Source organism: Arabidopsis thaliana, chromosome 4 (assembly GCF_000001735.4).
Source record: "Arabidopsis thaliana chromosome 4, partial sequence".
Lineage (NCBI taxonomy): Eukaryota > Viridiplantae > Streptophyta > Magnoliopsida > Brassicales > Brassicaceae > Arabidopsis > Arabidopsis thaliana.
Window position 1 is genome coordinate 8,392,008 of NC_003075.7, and position 17,151 is coordinate 8,409,158.

Consider the following 17,151-nt stretch of genomic DNA (forward strand, 5'->3'; position numbering starts at 1 on the left):
TATAAAACCAAAATCTTTCAATGAAACTTCACATTATCTACTTTACGCTATATAACTATACAACTATATATATATATATATATATATATATATATGCGTTTAAATTTCACAGTATCTTCTTATATGCGTTTCCTAATCTCTCTACAAAACTAGGATATTCTTCCGTGACAAGTAAGTAGTAACAGCCTCTCTCTTTCAATGATCAGTCTATTAACATCTATATATTGATATGGTCATGTTTTATCGCTTAACGAATCAAGCAACCCAAAACCACCAAAAATTCACATTTGACATTTGTCAAAGACTCTCAATGTCAACTCTAAAACTCATGCAAATAAAATAATCAAATATTCTCAAAATCATCAGGTATAGTTCATGAAAACCTGAGAAACAATCATATTATTGAATAAACCCTCTTGCAGTATAAGTAACTTATATAACTCTATCAATGCCGACACTTAACATTTTAAATTTCAAGTGCCTCCTTTTTCAGTTGAAGATCTTTTGTGTGTTTAATTAAGATACTACTAACGTAAACATGGTAACAAGATAATGTTTTAAATAACTCCTTACATAATACGACTTGATGCAACACGGTTTAGTTAAAGGTTTACCATTTCAAACTTCGAGATAATGAAAGCTACACTTAACAATGGTAACAATACAATAATTTAAATAATTCTCAATATAATATGACCTGAGGGAACACGGTTTCAACAGCATTTTACCGTTTCAAACTTATAGACAATGAAAATTACATTGGAATATACATACATATGGACTTGTTCAAACCGAAAATCATCTATAAATTGAACTCTTTGTCTCATAAATTTATCACATCTTCATTGACACCACAAATAAGAAACTAACAAAAACCTTTTTGTCTTCTACAAATCGTCTCCATACATACATATGACGATAAAAAGTCTCTCTTTTCTTGCGGCTCTATCTCTCTTTGCTTTGACACTTCCATTAGTAATTGCTTCCGATCCAAGCCCCCTTCAAGACTTTTGTGTTGGTGTCAACACACCAGCAGATGGCGGTAAGCACATGATCATTTTTTAATTTATTAAATATATTTGTATGTTGATTTATGCATTACTAATACTCTATTTTTATCAAAACCTTGTCTAGTGTTTGTGAATGGAAAGTTTTGCAAGGATCCAAGGATAGTTTTCGCGGATGATTTCTTTTTCTCGAGCCTCAACAGACCTGGAAATACAAATAACGCGGTTGGGTCCAACGTGACAACCGTCAATGTTAACAACCTTGGAGGACTAAACACTCTTGGTATCTCACTTGTTCGTATAGACTATGCACCCAACGGTCAGAACCCACCTCACACCCACCCACGTGCCACCGAGATCTTGGTTGTTCAACAAGGAACTCTACTTGTAGGGTTTATCTCATCAAACCAAGACGGAAACCGTCTTTTCGCCAAAACACTCAACGTGGGTGACGTATTTGTGTTTCCAGAAGGACTCATCCATTTCCAGTTCAACCTAGGAGGAACTCCAGCAGTTGCAATCGCTGCTTTGAGCAGCCAAAACGCAGGTGTTATCACAATTGCTAACACAATATTTGGGTCTAAACCAGATGTAGACCCGAATGTTCTTGCAAGAGCATTCCAAATGGATGTTAATGCGGTCAGGAATTTACAAGCCAGGTTCTAATAATGTAATAAGAAATATAGTCTTTGGAATTACTTTATTAATACAAGCATGGTTCAGCCGTACTGTGACATGTATATGATGTTGGTTGTTGTTTTATCTTAATAATATTTTGGTCATTGATTAATTAATTTTCTATTTGTGTTAAACTATTAAGCATGTTGTGCATAACCTTCGTGTTTCTTCAGGAAAAAGTTAATTCTTGTATTATAAAATTAACTAAATATAATTATAAATTCATATTACTAATAAAAAACATGAATTTAGATACACAAAAACTAATCTATATGTGTGGGTAACGAAATGTTTTATAGTAACAAAAATGTATATCATTCTTTTACCAGTATTTTAGATTAAATTTAAATAGAAAACAAAGAATAACATGTGACCTACTCATGTATTTTCACAAAAAAAAGTTTAAGTATTTTTATTATATCCAGAAACAACAATAATTTATGAACTTTACAAGAATGATGATATTATTTTTGCTTCTATGAAAACAATTATTATTATTTTTGGTGGGAATGAAAAATAACTAATAGTTTAGAAATACCTAGAATGTTTAGAAAAATTTAACGATAAGTTTGACCCTCCTAAAAAATATTTATGTCTCCGCCATTGGGTGGAGAAGAGATCAGAGTTACTGTGTGACGATAGAATAATAATACCCAAACAAGGAGAGTTAACAATAAATATTTCTTAGATTGATTTCCCCAAATGGATAAAGCAGCGTTACAGAATGTATGCAAGGAAAATCCAAAGTATTTCAATACCCAATCTCAATAATGCAAATGTGAGCTTCTCACTGAAATTTTCTTCTCTCAAGCATTTAAATAAAATAGTGCAAGAAAGAATCATCAAGAGTTAACTATTTCCAAAGACGTAAAAAAGTTTTGATTTTCATTTTGCCAGTAAGTAGCAAAGTATCGTTTTTTTCACATATTTGTTTAGCAAACCATAGTCCAAGACCCAAGAATGAAAATGTCTTGGTTGAGAAAATCAGCAGATTAATAGGCTTGTTCTTAGACGCATAATCTAGCAAATGCTTTACGCAATTAAGCAGATATATAGATTTTTATCGAAGCTTTCCCCAAAACATAATCTCTCAAATACAAAATCATATATAACCGCTGGTTTAACCTACATTTTTTATTAGTTACTGAAAATTCTATACAGTGGTTACAAATACGAGAGGTTTTTTGGGATTAAAAAAACTCAAGAGTATAATCTGAATTTTAACCTATAATTTTAGTGGCAAATATAAAATTTCTTCTCTCATAGTCTCATGTTATTTGTTATGTGAATAAGCTAAAGCTCATTTTCAAACTATGCATTCTATTCTTTAAAAAAAGAAAGAGAAAAACCATGCATCATATTTCACAAATATCTATCAGTTCTAATATCATGTCGTGTCGTTTTTCTTAGTCAGAATATCTAAGTTGACGCTTCACATTGAAGACAAAATCAATCCTTTTAGGTTTCCATTGATAGAATGCTTAAAGCTTACAACTTGAGTTTCAGGATGTTTAAATACAAAGGTGGAGACTTGGCTAAACCTTAGAGAGATTTGACAGATGTCATACATCAGGTTGAGTTTTCTAAATCAAGGGTTGAGAAACGATTCTCGAGCTTAATGTTGAACTGCTTTCCCATACAAGAAGTCGTTATCTCCTTATTGCCAGCTCCACTTTTGTCATTACTTGAGGAAACTTCTAAGCTCTGTTTGCTTGAACCAGATGACCGTTGCTTCCACTTTTGTTTCTTGGGCTTGGTTTGTGCTGAGGCCCATCAGTTTCATTTTCCTCTTTACTCCATTAGCCGAAAGGACAACGTACTTCGTTGTCTAAATATTTTGTTGTAATTGCAATGACATAAAACAAATATTCGTTAATTTCCCTATGTTAATTCTTTTAATTAAAGGGGTCAAAAAAGTATTACTAAAGTGAGCTATTTAAGGTTGCAAATATATTTTATCTATATTTTAACCTGAATTATTTTCCCACCTAGGAAGAGTAAAAATGCAAAGATTACTAATGAAGAAAAGCCCCATAATTTTGTTTTTTTTTTTGTTTTTACAATTCGTTTCTAGAAACTCAAAATATGAAAAGTTGAATCGTTTCAAAAAGAAATTGCTGGTTCGTTAATTTGCTACGTCTAATCGTTTATTTATAATTATTTTCTTATATCGTGCTTATGAACTTATAATGCAACGTATGATACATGCATTTCCCCTACTGTTCGAATACCAATTGCAGATTCAATGCAAGTCAGCAAGTATCTCCTAAATTATTTCTTAGCAGTAGATATTCTTCTTAATGATTACAATCTTTTAGCAGTAGATATTCTTCTCAATTATGATATGTGACGTGGAATATATATTTTCATCTGTTATATAAAAACAGTCGCAATTATTCAAACAAAATGTATAGGAAAATAAATAAGTGGTGTGAATATGTGATTCAAATGAATCTGTAATATTCTCAAAATTCCTACCTCCGTGAATTCTAGAAAATGTCGTCGATCGGAACAAATTTGAAAATAGAATGATTTGTGTGGATAAACTTTTAAATCATTGTGTGGGAACGCACGGATTCTACAAAATCATGCTGGCCAAGTTAAGCTTCATAGCCTTAATGCATTCACAGCTATGGACAGTCGAGTTGTACGTTAATATGTCTTCTATGGACAGGAGCGGGTAAGATGGCCAATGAGGTCATTATGTTGAGATGTACGTAGACAAATTTCAATGTTGTTCTTTCTGAGTATTAAAAGAGTGTGATCACTGATTTTGAAGTCAGAAAAAACAAAAGAACATGTTTAAAGCGTCAAGTTTATCGCATCGTCTCGGTTCTCAGATTGTGTATTTGGTAGCTGCGGTGGTGGCTAAATTGCGGTCTCTTTTGTTGACATCACTTGTATTTCTTGACTAGTTATTTGTGCTACCTGGTTTTGAATGTGTCTTGCTAGTGCGGTTCTTCATAATTGAAGTTAGTGCTGCAATGAGTTATCACCTCTTGTTGCGTTTGTTTTGTGTTCTAGAAGAGTTAGTAAGATCGATGGTGTTCGATGTGGTTATGAATCGCATAAATCATGCTCTGCTCTATCCGACTTTGGGGAAAGAAATTGGTAGATGGAGCTTGCATCGTTCGCATAATTTGGTTCTTGAGGTTCCATATTATTGGAAAGCTTATGGACTTGAACAACGAGTCACTGTCACATGACGCGAGAGGAGTTTATGCCAGAGAACTTTGAGTTTCTACCGTTGACGGCTCATCCTTAGACCTCCAATTCAAAGTTTTTAATGCAAATAGTTTAGCATTATGCTTTTTTCAAGCAGTAGTTACCCTTCTTCTTAAAAAAACAAAAAACAAAAAACTTAATTATAAGATAAAATTTCAAAATAGTCATATTTTTATCTAACTCGTTCGGCTTCAACGCTTTGGTTGAGTTGATTGACCAAAACTTGTGAATCACGATGTATGCTTCTATGTTTTATTTTTCTTGTTATAGGATCATTTGTATAGGCTTAAAATCTTTTGATTGTAAATTTATATTTTTATCATTTCAATAAAATATTTTTATTTTTATTTAAGAAAAAACAGAAAAAAACAAAAAACAAAAGAACATAATTGTTGCGTACAAAATGAGTGGCTAATGGGTTTGAACTAGACAGAAAAAGTTAGGGACGTTTTATCAAAGACTATTGTAGGCTTATACTTGTTTGTTTTAGGACTTGTCGTTCTATGTCTATTTGTAGTAGTCTCTACTTGTTAGAATAAGATGATTTTTTCAAAACTAATTTTGCACAAGTGATTTGAACTTTAACAAACAGCGACAATTATTAATTTATTATATGGGATTCAGCCATGTGACTAGAATTAAATTGTTCAATCCAAGAGTTCTAGACCCAAAAAAAAAACAGTACTGCCCTTTCAATTTAAAATAATTTGAGAATCAATTAAAGAGCTTAAAGTAGTTGAAAAGTACATAAGTCCAATGTAGAAAAGGTCTTGTCACAACTCTACATATAGACCATAAATCAGAGATTTAAGCACTTCAAACCTTGAGCTCCCTCCTCTCTCTCTCTCTCTCTCTTTGTCTTCAAAATATTCTCAGAAAACAATGGAAGAAACAGCACTGACAAAAGATCAGATCACTGAGTTCAAAGAAGCCTTTTGTCTCTTCGACAAAGACGGCGACGGTTCTCTTCCTTTCTCTAGATGGTCATATATAGAATAAAGATAATAAAGACGACGACTAATATTATGTTGTGTGACATTTATTTATGGTTGTTTGGAATCCTTTAATAGGTTGTATAACGGTGGAAGAACTTGCAACAGTGATCCGTTCGTTGGATCAGAATCCGACAGAACAAGAACTTCATGATATCATCACTGAGATTGATTCTGATAGCAACGGCACCATTGAATTTGCTGAGTTTCTCAACCTCATGGCCAAAAAACTTCAGGTTCCACTCTCTCTTGATCTCTCATGCTTATTTATTTCACAACTAATTACATCAAGTTAACGTAGCCACGTACAAACCAAAAAGTTACATCAAGTGAAATTTTTTTGTCTATATGATTTCTTATATATTATGTTATAGGTCCCTTATTGTAACTCTTTGATATGGGATCCTAACAGGTTCTAGTCAAAATGGAGCTGTCTCATTCATTATGCTTCTAGTTTATTAAAAACTCTTAAGAAATATATTGGAAATATTCAGCTTTTGTATTACAGCAAAATCTGTTTTGCTTTCGGTTTTTCACTACGAATAAATCTGATTTGTGAAGAACTAGACACGTAAATGTGTATAATGTAAACAAAGACTTTTATGACAATAGTTTTTTTGTATGTTAAGTTGTTGTCATGATCATGTGATGGTTTAGGAAAGTGATGCGGAGGAAGAGCTGAAAGAAGCATTCAAAGTCTTTGACAAAGACCAAAATGGATACATCTCTGCCAGTGAGGTCCGTGACTCTTACTCTCTTTTTTTTCTCTCTTTATTACTAATTTGATATATGTGTCAATGTGTATATTTAGTTAGATATATGCTTGACTTATTGAGAACTTAAAAGGGAACTTATGCGGAAAATCCTCTTTAAGAACTTATAAAAACAAATTAGTTCGATGCACTGGATTGCGTTTTGTACAACGTTCTCCAATAATACCATGTACGGTCTAACTGTGTTTTTATTTGGTTATAAATGATTAGAGCTATAATTATTTAGATTTTTGTATCTACTAGAAATCCTTATCTAAATTTTGGTTATTGTCAAATTTAGTTTAGGTACATGAACCAATTTCATAAATGTCTTCTTTGCTTAAGTGGTACATGCTCTATATCTCTAAAGTGTCGTCAAATACAGGCTAAGCACAATAATTATGAGCATAGTATTTTTATGTAACCACTTGGACCAATTAATTCTGCATTAACTAGAAAAAACGAGAAATCCAGCTAAAACACACTTTCACATATGTAGAATCAATGACAAATATCAGACAACAAAGCCAGACGATCTTCCAATTTAAAGAGATCCATAGTTGTCTCATTTATGTTCTAAAACATTTTTTAACAAGACATGGCCATTTATTTATTTGATTTTATATTTTCGAAAGTCTGTTTTCCATCGTGAGGGCTTAGAGCTAGCTGGCATTGTGAATCTTTAGAGAATAACGAAGAGGAACAAAAGAAATTTTAATACAAAGTAGTTAGATAGAGTAAAATGCGTTTGATTTTATTGGTTTATTTGACAGGAGGGCACATGTTTCACCTAGTTTAATTAAATATATATACCTTTCTTTACATCCTCAAAAGTTACATTAATGCAGACACCTTTTTGCATGCAACACAATTCAATTTATTAATTTGGGGTTTTCTATATCGATTGGTCAAAACTTAGGCTAAAACCAGCTGTATTTTGCTTACAACTTAAAAAAAAAAAAACTAAACAATTGTATGAATTTGGTTTATTCATATTTTTCGTACCGAAATTAGAAATTGTTCAAGTTAGGCCGTTTGACCTACTATATTGTATTGCATATTCAAATGGATAATAAACAATTATTATTCTCTGTACAGGGTCAGACCCGTCTGATTAACATGCACAACTTAATTTACAATAATTAGACTAACAATTACGTTAATTATTTATTAATTTGAAAAGCTTTGTTATTGCAGTTGAGTCATGTAATGATAAATCTAGGAGAAAAGCTAACAGATGAAGAAGTTGAACAAATGATAAAGGAGGCAGATTTGGATGGTGATGGCCAAGTCAATTATGATGAATTTGTCAAGATGATGATCAACATTGACTGATTACTTTTTCTAAATCTATTTATTATATAAGCCAATGATCCTTAATTACCTTGTTAGTTGTTACTACTTCGTGTTCACACCATCTCAACAAATTCTCCATTATTCCACATTCATTGAAATTTTCAGATCCAGTTTTGTTTTATCACTTGTGAAGCTGTCAAATCCAATATAATCTCTATATTATAGCTTTCTCTATATGATTTTGGAATTCTGTTTATACATAGTTTGTTTCTATATTATAGCTTTTTCGATATGATATTTTTCTTCTTCTTGCAATCTTTGATTATAGGTGTTTCAATATGATTTTGGAATTATATTTAGCGAATGAATACGAAACACAATTTTTTTTGTGGAAAATGCAAAAAATCTTAAAACAAAGCAGCATATTGAGTTTATGTGAATGCTAAAGTATTTGGATATTATTTTCCTCATGAAAGTGAGGAGTTGAACTCCTTCACTCAAACGAAAATATCTAATGGCTAAACCACTAGTCTAGACACTTTAAAGAATAATTGAAAATGATTTATGTAAAAAAAAAGAAAAGTGAGACTGTGAGAAAGCCATGCCCATATAATATTTAGTAAGAAAATAATAATAAAATTACAGGTAGTAAAAAAATTTCCACACTTTATCAAAAACCCCTCAAACAGAAAATCCCAATTTAAGTATACAGAAAAGAGAAAACCCAATCCACACTTTCACTTATTTCCTCCCAATTTCTCAGAATAATTAGACAAAAACCATCAAATCACAAATAATTAGTTCAATTCATTGCGGTGGTGCAACAAAGGCATGTTCCCAAGAGCGAAGATTTACTCCGTTTTCTGACTATGCCTTTCATAGAATCAGGTGAAGCTTTCTTGTCCACCAAGTTATCTTCTGAGCCCTTGGTTTCTTTGAAGCTATCATTGTGTTTCTTCAACGACCCTAGAGACATCTCGCTGCCTCTTGATTTCACAGACTCACTTCTCTTCAGCATCACAGTTTTCTCTTCCACATCGATTGTTGCCTCGTATATCTCAGTCTTGTCCTCACAGAGTACCGGAGTATTCTCTACCGATTCATCGCGTCTTTCTTCGATTCTTAGGCCATGATCAAAGCTAGGAGCTGGCATCTCAAATCTAGCTTCTTTACTGCTTTCAATTATCGCTTCAATAGTCTCTTGCGTTTTGTTGCTTCCTACGCAAGGAACAAGCAGAGCTGCAGACGTGTTAGCTTTCTCTAAACCCATCTTGTTTCTTGAAGGAAACGCAACCTCTGAAACCAAATGTTGAACAAGCGAATCTCCAATAACTCTACTATTCTGGCTCACTGGGAGTGATCTACATCGATACATGCGTCTTAGACTCGCTTCTCTTTTCTCCTTCTCTTCTTTATAAACTCCAAGACCAGTGTCTTGATTTGCATTTGACTCTTGCGAACAAGGTTTAGAGTTGGAGATCGCCTTATCGGCTTTTCCTTTGTCTGTAACTTCTTCATCATGAACAATACGATAGTCCAGATTCAGAATCTCCTGTGGCTCGATTTCAGGAAACTCTTCCCTTCCTCTTCTCTGTTCAATTCCAGTCTCTTGATCAAGCTTTACAACTTCCTCTGAATGAACAATTTCGTCCCGAGACTCATTCACCATGTTTTCATCAGTATCAACAGTTGCAAAACATCTTGGAGATTCAAAGACAATCTCATCAATCACACAGAGCCTTTCTTCATTACCAGACACTGTCGAATTCAATTTGCTCACAACAGTTTGAGTTCCATTCACAATCTCATCAATCACACAGAGCCTTTCTTCATTACCAGACACTGTCGAATTCAATTTGCTCACAACAGTTTGAGTTCCATTCATAGACAACACTTCCACTTCTCTTGCTTCACTCAAATTTTCAACACCTGATAATGAACAGAGAGACAGGATTGCATTAGGTTTATTTTCAAATATGAAGAGAGGAGAGAAAAATTAAGATCAACCTTTCGCAACTGATGTCTGTTTTTGAAGCTTCTCAGATGTTTCCATTACCAAGCTCTCCAAGCCACTATGGTCCATCTCTTCTTCGAAATGTTTTACTTTCGGTTCATCAACTAAATCCTTGCTATGTGGTTCTGTTTCTTCAACACCATCACACAAACTCTCTTTCTCTTCATCTCCATCGTTTCCTTCACCTGCAAGAAAGAACTGATCTTCCGTGGTCTCTATGGGAATAGAGTCAAACGGAGACATTCCATTAGTTTCTAGCGTCGAGCTCTCTTTCTCTAGATCTCCTTCTTTTTCTTCACCCGCAAGAAACAACTGATCTTGCCTGGTCTCTACTAATATTGAGTCCAATGGAGACATTCCATTGATTTCTAGCTTTAAACTTTCCTTCTCTTGATCTCCATCTTTTTCTTCACCCTCAAGAAACACTTGCTCTTGCGTGATCTCTACGGGAACAGACTCCAATGGAGACATTCCATTGGTTTCTAGGTTTGAGCTCTCTTTCTCTTCATCTCCATCTTTTTCTTCACCTTCAAGAAACACTTGATCTTGCGCGGTCTCTAAAGAAACAGAGTCCAATGGAGACATTCCATTGGTTTCTAGCTTTGAGCTCTCTATCTCTTCATCTCCATCTTTACTTTCACAAGCAATAAACACCAGATCTTGCGTGGTATCTACGGAAGAAGCCAATGGAGGTATTCCATTGTTTTTAAGCTTTGAGCTCTCTTCTTGATCTGCAATTACACAGACATCTATATTCAGTGAGAACACTAACAATACAAACAATAATAATAATAAGACTATTGTTGGTTTACCTGATAAAATGGCAGTTGCGTTGTTGTTTCCCATATCATCTCCTTTGTTCAATTTTCAACAGATCAAAATCTTTTGAACAAATCTGAAAACCCGAAACAGAGAACAATAAGAGGTTTCTGTCTGAACGGAGAGTTCCGGGTACTGTTTGTGTCCTGCTTGATAAAGTATCAAACATGTTTGGTAATTTTATTGATTTTTGTTATAAATTTGATTCAATGATTATTAGTTGGCGTCACTTTGTTGGGACCCTACAGAACATTATGAGACCATATGATTTGTAAATTTTTCATATAAAACCGTAGGACACTTCTATATCTAAGTTGGAATGTATAAAATTGGACCATAACAAACTAAGGTCCAACCACTAAATTTAAGTTTTTTTGCCACAAGTTTAGTGTTTGAAGAACTCCACCAAATCTCTAGATAATATTGTGAAAGAAAAAACTTGATATTTTGGTTTGTTTTATTTTTGTTGTGAAATGTGAATCATAATTCCATTTTTGTTATACTTTTTTTCGGTGCAAACATCAATTCCATTTTAAACCCACAATTATTGGCATTTGTCATAGTCACAACAAATTGAACTCGATAAATTTCCCAAGTAATACTTTGTCTTTGTTAATGAAGAAGAGGTAGATTCTAAAGTTATATATATTTACGAGTTCTATGGCCCAACAATTATTTCAACCATTCTTGGCCATTGAAAAACATAATTTTAGTTTATGATTCAATGTTTGGTAAGCAGTGGACACTAATAGAGTCGTAAGAAATTAGAAGGGACTATTGGTGGTGGGTCATTATGTTCATCCCTTTTTTGTGAGGAAATGATTCGTAAAACATTTATAATCCAAATATTCATAAGAAAACTCTTATGAGACAATGGACCTCATCTTTAATCATTTTTCTTCTCTAACTTTTATCTTAGATATAATTAAAATGATTTGAGCTACGGTATAGCCCATAATCAGCTATCAACTTTTGAAAACATTTTCTCTTCTTTTACGTTTAACAAAAACATAAGAGGTCTTTTTTTGCTGGAATTCCTCAAACCAATCCTTTTTGTAATATTAGATACCTTAGAAAATAAATTTGAAGTAGTAGGATAAATGTATAGACAGCATTTTAACTTAGTTAATATGCAATTATTGGTTAGCAATTAGAGTGAGTTCGGCTGTTTCATCATGTAATGATTACAACAAATTGGTTCTTCTTTAATATATAGTCTTACATACTTTTTAAAGTCATTTCCTGTTTAATTAAAAATTTAGTTGGAAACCTAAATATAATTATAGCTCTTACTAAAAACTCAAAAACCCGTTGAATTACCAACTCTTAATCATTTTTTTTGTCACCACCATGAATCTTTTTACGTCTTTGTTGTCCAATATATTCTTTTTTTGTTGATTATTTTTTCTTAGTCTAAAACTTACTGTATTATTGGTTTAGAGCTATGGCAAAATTGTTTAATAGAAAAAATGTTGCATTTTCAATTCAATATTCTTTTTTAGAAAAAATCAAAAAAAAACTTTTTCTAAAAACAAAAGGATTGAATATCGATATTCAACTGTATATGTGTTCATTATGTTCAGTGGTGACAATATTCAATCTTTTTCCAAAAAACAACTGTTTTAATCGTCATCATCTGTTACTTTATTCATTGTCTAAATGTATGATCCGATATCACGGTTGAATATCATCACCCATAAAAATATTGAATACATATACAGTTGATAAAGTATATGGATGCTCACTCTGATTACTATGAACTGACTTTGAAGTTGGCGAAAACTGATGTGGAATAGTTCATTTAGGAGATCAAAGCTTTTGTCTTGAATATGATAAGTGTAACTGTAATCAATCTCTTGTCATACATATATATCGATGATTGAGATTTGGATTATGGATATGTCTTTCCTAATTGTTTAAGAATTTTGGTTTAAAATTTTTAATTTTTTCATATGCATTTTCGATACTTATAATTTGGATAAATTTTGAATTAGTTAGCATAACAACAAAATCAGAATGATCGCGTTTGCATTAATTCAATGATAGCTTGAATGAGAGACTATATAATGGACTTTAATCATCTTGCATTCCAAACTATGGTTATACAGCTTTTGCTTTTTTTTTTTTTCTTTCTTTTTTTTTCTTCCTCATACAGCTTTTGCTTTTATTAAGATAAAATTACAAACAATAATTGATCAATCTTTTTTTATAAATATCTTAGTTCACAATTTGCACTTGTAGAAATTTTTTTATTATTATTTTTACATAGATTTTCACAAAACTAAGTAATTAGTATCTCCTTTTTAGTTTTTACAATACAATCGGACCAAATCATTGTTAGAATATAAGAAATAAACTCTTACATAAATAGGTACTAAGCAAATGTTTCTAAGTGTACTTTGGCTAGAAGACAAGATTTACCTTGACAAGTATGTTGGATCAGGCCCGACTCTACACATGTGCTGGAGGAGCTGAGGCACAGGGTCCACCCAAAATTTCTCTTTTTTTTAAAGTAAATCTAGTACAATTACGATCCAAAAAAAAATTTACATAACAAAACACAGATATGTGAACTAATTTTTTTTCCAGCTCTGGGTCCTTTATTATTTTGAGCCGACCATGTGTTGAATAGACAATAATTATGCATCATAATACAACTCAATGTGAAACACACGATCTTCGAATTTGCTGAAAATATGAAAATATGATGAAAGTTATTTCCCCAACAAACACATTTGCCCAGTAAACCTTGTTTTCATATACCTCTATTTGGTATCTTAAAACAAGGTATTTTCATAAGTTGAAAGTTTAGTTTGAAATTAACTATAAAAATATATAAAGCTTTCGTGGGCATGTTCTTGCAACTTGGCATGTTTTTCTTGATGACGTGGACCAAAAATAGTTTGATAAAATACATGCAATTACTATCTAATTGTTATCAAAGTGTTTTTCAGATACTTCTTTTTATCGAAATAAAATTGTTGGCTATTAGCTAAAGATATTAACTAAATAAATATTACTATTCGATTACCGAAGGAAAGGAGAGTCGGGCCAAGAACGAGTATTAACCAATCCTGTGTCATCCACAAATCCAAACATTGAAAATTTTTTATTTAGGGTTTTAGACCTGCCAAGCAATCACATTCTCATGTGATTCTCGTGGGCTTTCTTTCGTCTTCCCAAACTCAACGATTATTGGGTTGGGCTGTTAGACTTTGAATTGACATAGCGAGCAAAAGTAGCAATATTCAAAGCGGCACCGCTTCAATCGGCGCAGAAACAGTCACTGGCAAAAAAAAACTCATACGCCGCTTCGAAATCTGGAGACCTGTTGAAACTAGAGATTTCTCGATGGTGATGAGTGATGATTAATCCATAATCGTGCTCTGAGATTGGTTCGGTTAACTTTGGTTTGAAATATTTCTTATATATCCGGTTTGACTACGATTTCAGAGTCTAATTCCAATCTGAGCTTATCATATGGAAGAGACTCACAAGCAAGCAAAAATCATTACCAATACAAAAAACCTAAATTAGACCAATCTTTCCTCTTGAAGGTGAAGGATTTCATTACATTCAAAGATCAATGTTTTCATTATTTGCACAGCTAGAGAGTAGTTACTAGTTACTACCAAACATGAACTAAAGCCGAGTTATATAGACATAAGAGATTGCCCAAAAACGCCATCACATGAAGAGATCAAGCAGATCACTCTTCAGATAATGGTCCAAGATAGTCACCTTCCAAGCTAGCCAACGCCTGAAACTCCCTCTCTACTTCCATCCACTTTATCCCAATCACAACAACCCTCACTGTAGTCTCAACCTGAATCCTAGACGTCTTCTCATTCATGAAGATCGGGTTCTCTCCAGGGATATACTTGTAATCCGGCATCTTCGTGTAGGAGAGGTAAACATTCTCGATTGGACCACACCTCATGAAGACACCGTGCTTCAACACCTTGTGCACCACACCGTGAATTATCTCTCCTTTGAAGATCTTGAAAGTCATTCCGCTGAACATTACCGGGAACAAAACTTCACCGGTGTGCTCCCTGATTTTGCCTTCTCCAATCTTGTCCAAAGTTGTGACTGCCACGTAGTAGCCAAGCTCCTTGGTTGCTTTCTTGGAAGCAAACGCCTCTAGTAACTCTACTAGTATAGCTCTCTTCAACATCAGCCCTTTGGCATCCATGTTTTCAGCTGGAATCATCACGTTCCATGGTAATTGGACTTTGAGAAACATTGTTCAACCTTCAAAACCAAATCAAAGCAATGTCACATAGCTATCATCATTGATCCAGAGAATAGAAATACTTTACTATCATCACATTCTTCTCAAAGGAAAGATATGAGAAAGACTCTGGAAAAAATCAAAACTGAAAGATCACAGAGAAAGGAAAAGGAAGTAGACAGTAATTTCCAGGTTTTTCTCTGAAACGAACATCTAGGTTATACAAATCATCATCAGTAACCTAAAGTAATTCATCCATAAGATAAGATCAAAGTTTCTGTTTTTATAAGAATCTGGACACAATGTAGACATGCATTAGCAAAATACCAATTTCATAACTCTACAGTACTCAAAACAGAGATTCAGAAATTAGTTTCACATTACATATCTACTAAAACGAACACTAAACAAAAAAAAAAAAAGAGCTTTTCACTAAAAAGTATTTCTCACAGGCATTTAAACAAACACTACGCAGGCATGTAAGTAAACAAGTAAGAGTCCTCAAAATTCTATCAAAAGTTACCAACTTTAATAAACCCACAAAAGCTTTGTATTTGCATTTTACGATTAAGTACTCAGACCATCACTTTTTCCACATTTTCTCGAGCAACCCATGGACCAAGACCTTAAGACTGAAAATAGCTGAGAAATTGATTGAGAAAATCAACAGAATACTGAACCCATGCCTTTGTTTATAGATTCCTAAGATATCAAACGAAACGAGAATCGGCAATAGAGAGTGAAAACTGGTTTTGGAGAATCAACGATGCGAGAAGCGAGAGTTTGTTTTGTTGTTTCAAACTCTCTATCGACTGAGAAGTAACACTCGGAGACTTTCAATTTTGGTTTGTTTACATGTCGATGGGCTGAAAAGACCCATTATTACTGAGACTATATTATTATTGGCCCATTAGTATTCACTTTTTCTCTATTTTCTTTTAAATATATTTTCAGAAACTAATTAATTTTTCATTTTAAGATTACTAATTTCATATATTTAAAAACTTTGAAAATTTGATTCTCAAATATTTAAAATTAGATTAAACTTTTTAATCATATTCGAAAATATACTTTTTCTTCTCTAAATTGATAGAAAAATACAAATTAATATATATTTCCTTTTAATTATTTAATCTAATTAGATTAAAAAAATATCTCCATTGAAATCTGGTCGTCTGTCACGTGTTGTGATTATGTTTTTTTTTTACTCAAACATGCTTCTCATATTAAATAGGGATTAAAATCCCGGTATAATGCGTTTGTGATTACATTAGGAATGAGGTTGTAAAAATGCGACAAAGCATCAGATGGTATTCTATGTTTCGCTAAGATATCCGCCGCTTTGTTGTGATCTCTTCGAACCCAAGTAAACTGGCAGTCATTAAACTTGTCTCTCCAAATGCGTGCTTCCCTAATCCAATTAAAAATATTGAAATTGTGTTGCCGACCATGAAGCAGTTCCACCACTGTTTTGTTATCGCCTTCAAAACATACTCTTGTATATCCCTTAATCCAACAGCTTTGCATTGCAAGAATTAGTGCCTGAAATTCGCTTTCCATAGCTGTGTTTACATGTCTTCCTTTAGCTTGACCTGCACCTCTAAAGGTGCCTCTGTCGTCTCTAATCACCTATCCTGCACTAGCCGGTTGTCCGTTGATAAAGCTACCATCATAGTTGCATTTGATCCAGTTTGTATTCGGCTTCATCCAATGATATTCGCCTTGAAAACCAACGTTCTGAAATTGCGGAGGGTTCGTCATTCCCAAACTTCTTTCATCTTGATCATGCCATTCCTTTGCATCACTTCGAGCTTGTCGTATTACCTTTCGCCATGAAAAGTTCCTTTGTTGAAAGGTGAGGTTGTTTCGTGATATCCATAGTCTCCACAAGATCCAAAGAGGTAAGTGCTTAAGATGTGGCGTTCTTGTCCCCGTGTTACACTTGAGGATCTCTCTCAACTTTTCTTCCCATGGGGTCCGTGGGTCATAGAGTAACCTGTTTGATATTCCAGAGCCTCGCCAAACAGCTTTCGCATAGGTACAGTTGAAAAATAAATGCTCTGTTGTCTCTTCCTCCATACAACATCTTCGACACCTAAAGAAACGGCTAATGTGATTATGTTAATTACTCATT

General features: G+C 33.3%; 4 protein-coding genes and 1 pseudogene across 9 annotated transcripts; 2 read left to right on the forward strand and 3 right to left on the reverse strand.

The window, feature by feature from the left end:
• Window positions 1-817: 817 nt before the first annotated feature.
• Window positions 818-1,853, forward strand: GLP9 (germin-like protein 9). The gene is made up of 2 exons (NM_117545.4): window positions 818-1,042; window positions 1,135-1,853. The coding sequence occupies exons 1-2, from the start codon at window positions 913-915 to the stop codon at window positions 1,671-1,673; spliced, it is 669 nt and encodes a 222-aa protein (NP_193199.1). The 5' UTR covers window positions 818-912; the 3' UTR covers window positions 1,674-1,853.
• A 3,832-nt stretch (window positions 1,854-5,685) lies between these two features.
• CAM8 (calmodulin 8) lies at window positions 5,686-8,219 on the forward strand. Of its 3 annotated transcripts, NM_117546.4 has the most exons (4): window positions 5,705-5,871; window positions 5,981-6,138; window positions 6,560-6,640; window positions 7,852-8,219. In NM_117546.4, the coding sequence occupies exons 1-4, from the start codon at window positions 5,793-5,795 to the stop codon at window positions 7,987-7,989; spliced, it is 456 nt and encodes a 151-aa protein (NP_193200.1). In that variant the 5' UTR covers window positions 5,705-5,792; the 3' UTR covers window positions 7,990-8,219. The 3 variants fall into 3 exon arrangements, with proteins under 3 accessions (NP_001329798.1, NP_193200.1, NP_001329799.1); NM_001340950.1 differs by having other exon boundaries at window positions 5,686-6,138; window positions 7,852-8,193; NM_001340951.1 differs by lacking the exon at window positions 7,852-8,219 and having other exon boundaries at window positions 6,560-6,698.
• Window positions 8,220-8,525: 306 nt separating this feature from the next.
• Window positions 8,526-10,954, reverse strand: AT4G14650 (uncharacterized protein). The gene is made up of 3 exons (NM_117547.4): window positions 10,777-10,954; window positions 9,958-10,695; window positions 8,526-9,879 (listed from the first exon to the last, which is right to left on the reverse strand). Exons 1-3 carry the CDS (start codon window positions 10,808-10,810, stop codon window positions 8,753-8,755), a joined length of 1,899 nt encoding a protein of 632 aa, NP_193201.2. The 5' UTR covers window positions 10,811-10,954; the 3' UTR covers window positions 8,526-8,752.
• A 3,285-nt stretch (window positions 10,955-14,239) lies between these two features.
• NRPE7 (RNA polymerase Rpb7-like, N-terminal domain-containing protein) lies at window positions 14,240-15,889 on the reverse strand. 3 transcript variants are annotated; one of them, NM_117548.4, is made up of 2 exons: window positions 15,704-15,884; window positions 14,240-15,037 (listed from the first exon to the last, which is right to left on the reverse strand). In NM_117548.4, exon 2 carries the CDS (start codon window positions 15,027-15,029, stop codon window positions 14,493-14,495), a length of 537 nt encoding a protein of 178 aa, NP_193202.2. In that variant the 5' UTR covers window positions 15,030-15,037; window positions 15,704-15,884; the 3' UTR covers window positions 14,240-14,492. The 3 variants fall into 3 exon arrangements, with proteins under 3 accessions (NP_193202.2, NP_001329853.1, NP_001329854.1); NM_001340952.1 differs by having other exon boundaries at window positions 14,297-15,037; window positions 15,545-15,889; NM_001340953.1 differs by lacking the exon at window positions 15,704-15,884 and adding an exon at window positions 15,605-15,626 and having other exon boundaries at window positions 14,298-15,037.
• A 379-nt stretch (window positions 15,890-16,268) lies between these two features.
• On the reverse strand, window positions 16,269-16,664 carry AT4G14661 (annotated as a pseudogene). The gene has a single exon.
• Between the last annotated feature and the right edge of the window lie 487 nt (window positions 16,665-17,151).

Bases quoted from the DNA above. Each gene is read 5' to 3' on its own strand.
- GLP9 (NM_117545.4), top strand. From the start codon at position 913: ATGACGATAAAAAGTCTCTCTTTTCTTGCGGCTCTATCTCTCTTTGCT. The intron at 1,043-1,134 runs GTAAGCACATGA...AACCTTGTCTAG, and splicing joins CAACACACCAGCAGATGGCG to TGTTTGTGAATGGAAAGTTT.
- CAM8 (NM_117546.4), top strand. From the start codon at position 5,793: ATGGAAGAAACAGCACTGACAAAAGATCAGATCACTGAGTTCAAAGAA. The intron at 6,139-6,559 runs GTTCCACTCTCT...GTGATGGTTTAG, and splicing joins TCATGGCCAAAAAACTTCAG to GAAAGTGATGCGGAGGAAGA. The intron at 6,641-7,851 runs GTCCGTGACTCT...TTGTTATTGCAG, and splicing joins GATACATCTCTGCCAGTGAG to TTGAGTCATGTAATGATAAA.
- AT4G14650 (NM_117547.4), bottom strand. From the start codon at position 10,810: ATGGGAAACAACAACGCAACTGCCATTTTATCAG. The intron at 10,696-10,776 runs GTAAACCAACAA...GTGTAATTGCAG, and splicing joins CGCAACTGCCATTTTATCAG to ATCAAGAAGAGAGCTCAAAG. The intron at 9,880-9,957 runs GTTGATCTTAAT...GTTCATTATCAG, and splicing joins ACAGACATCAGTTGCGAAAG to GTGTTGAAAATTTGAGTGAA.
- NRPE7 (NM_117548.4), bottom strand. From the start codon at position 15,029: ATGTTTCTCAAAGTCCAATTACCATGGAACGTGATGATTCCAGCTGAA.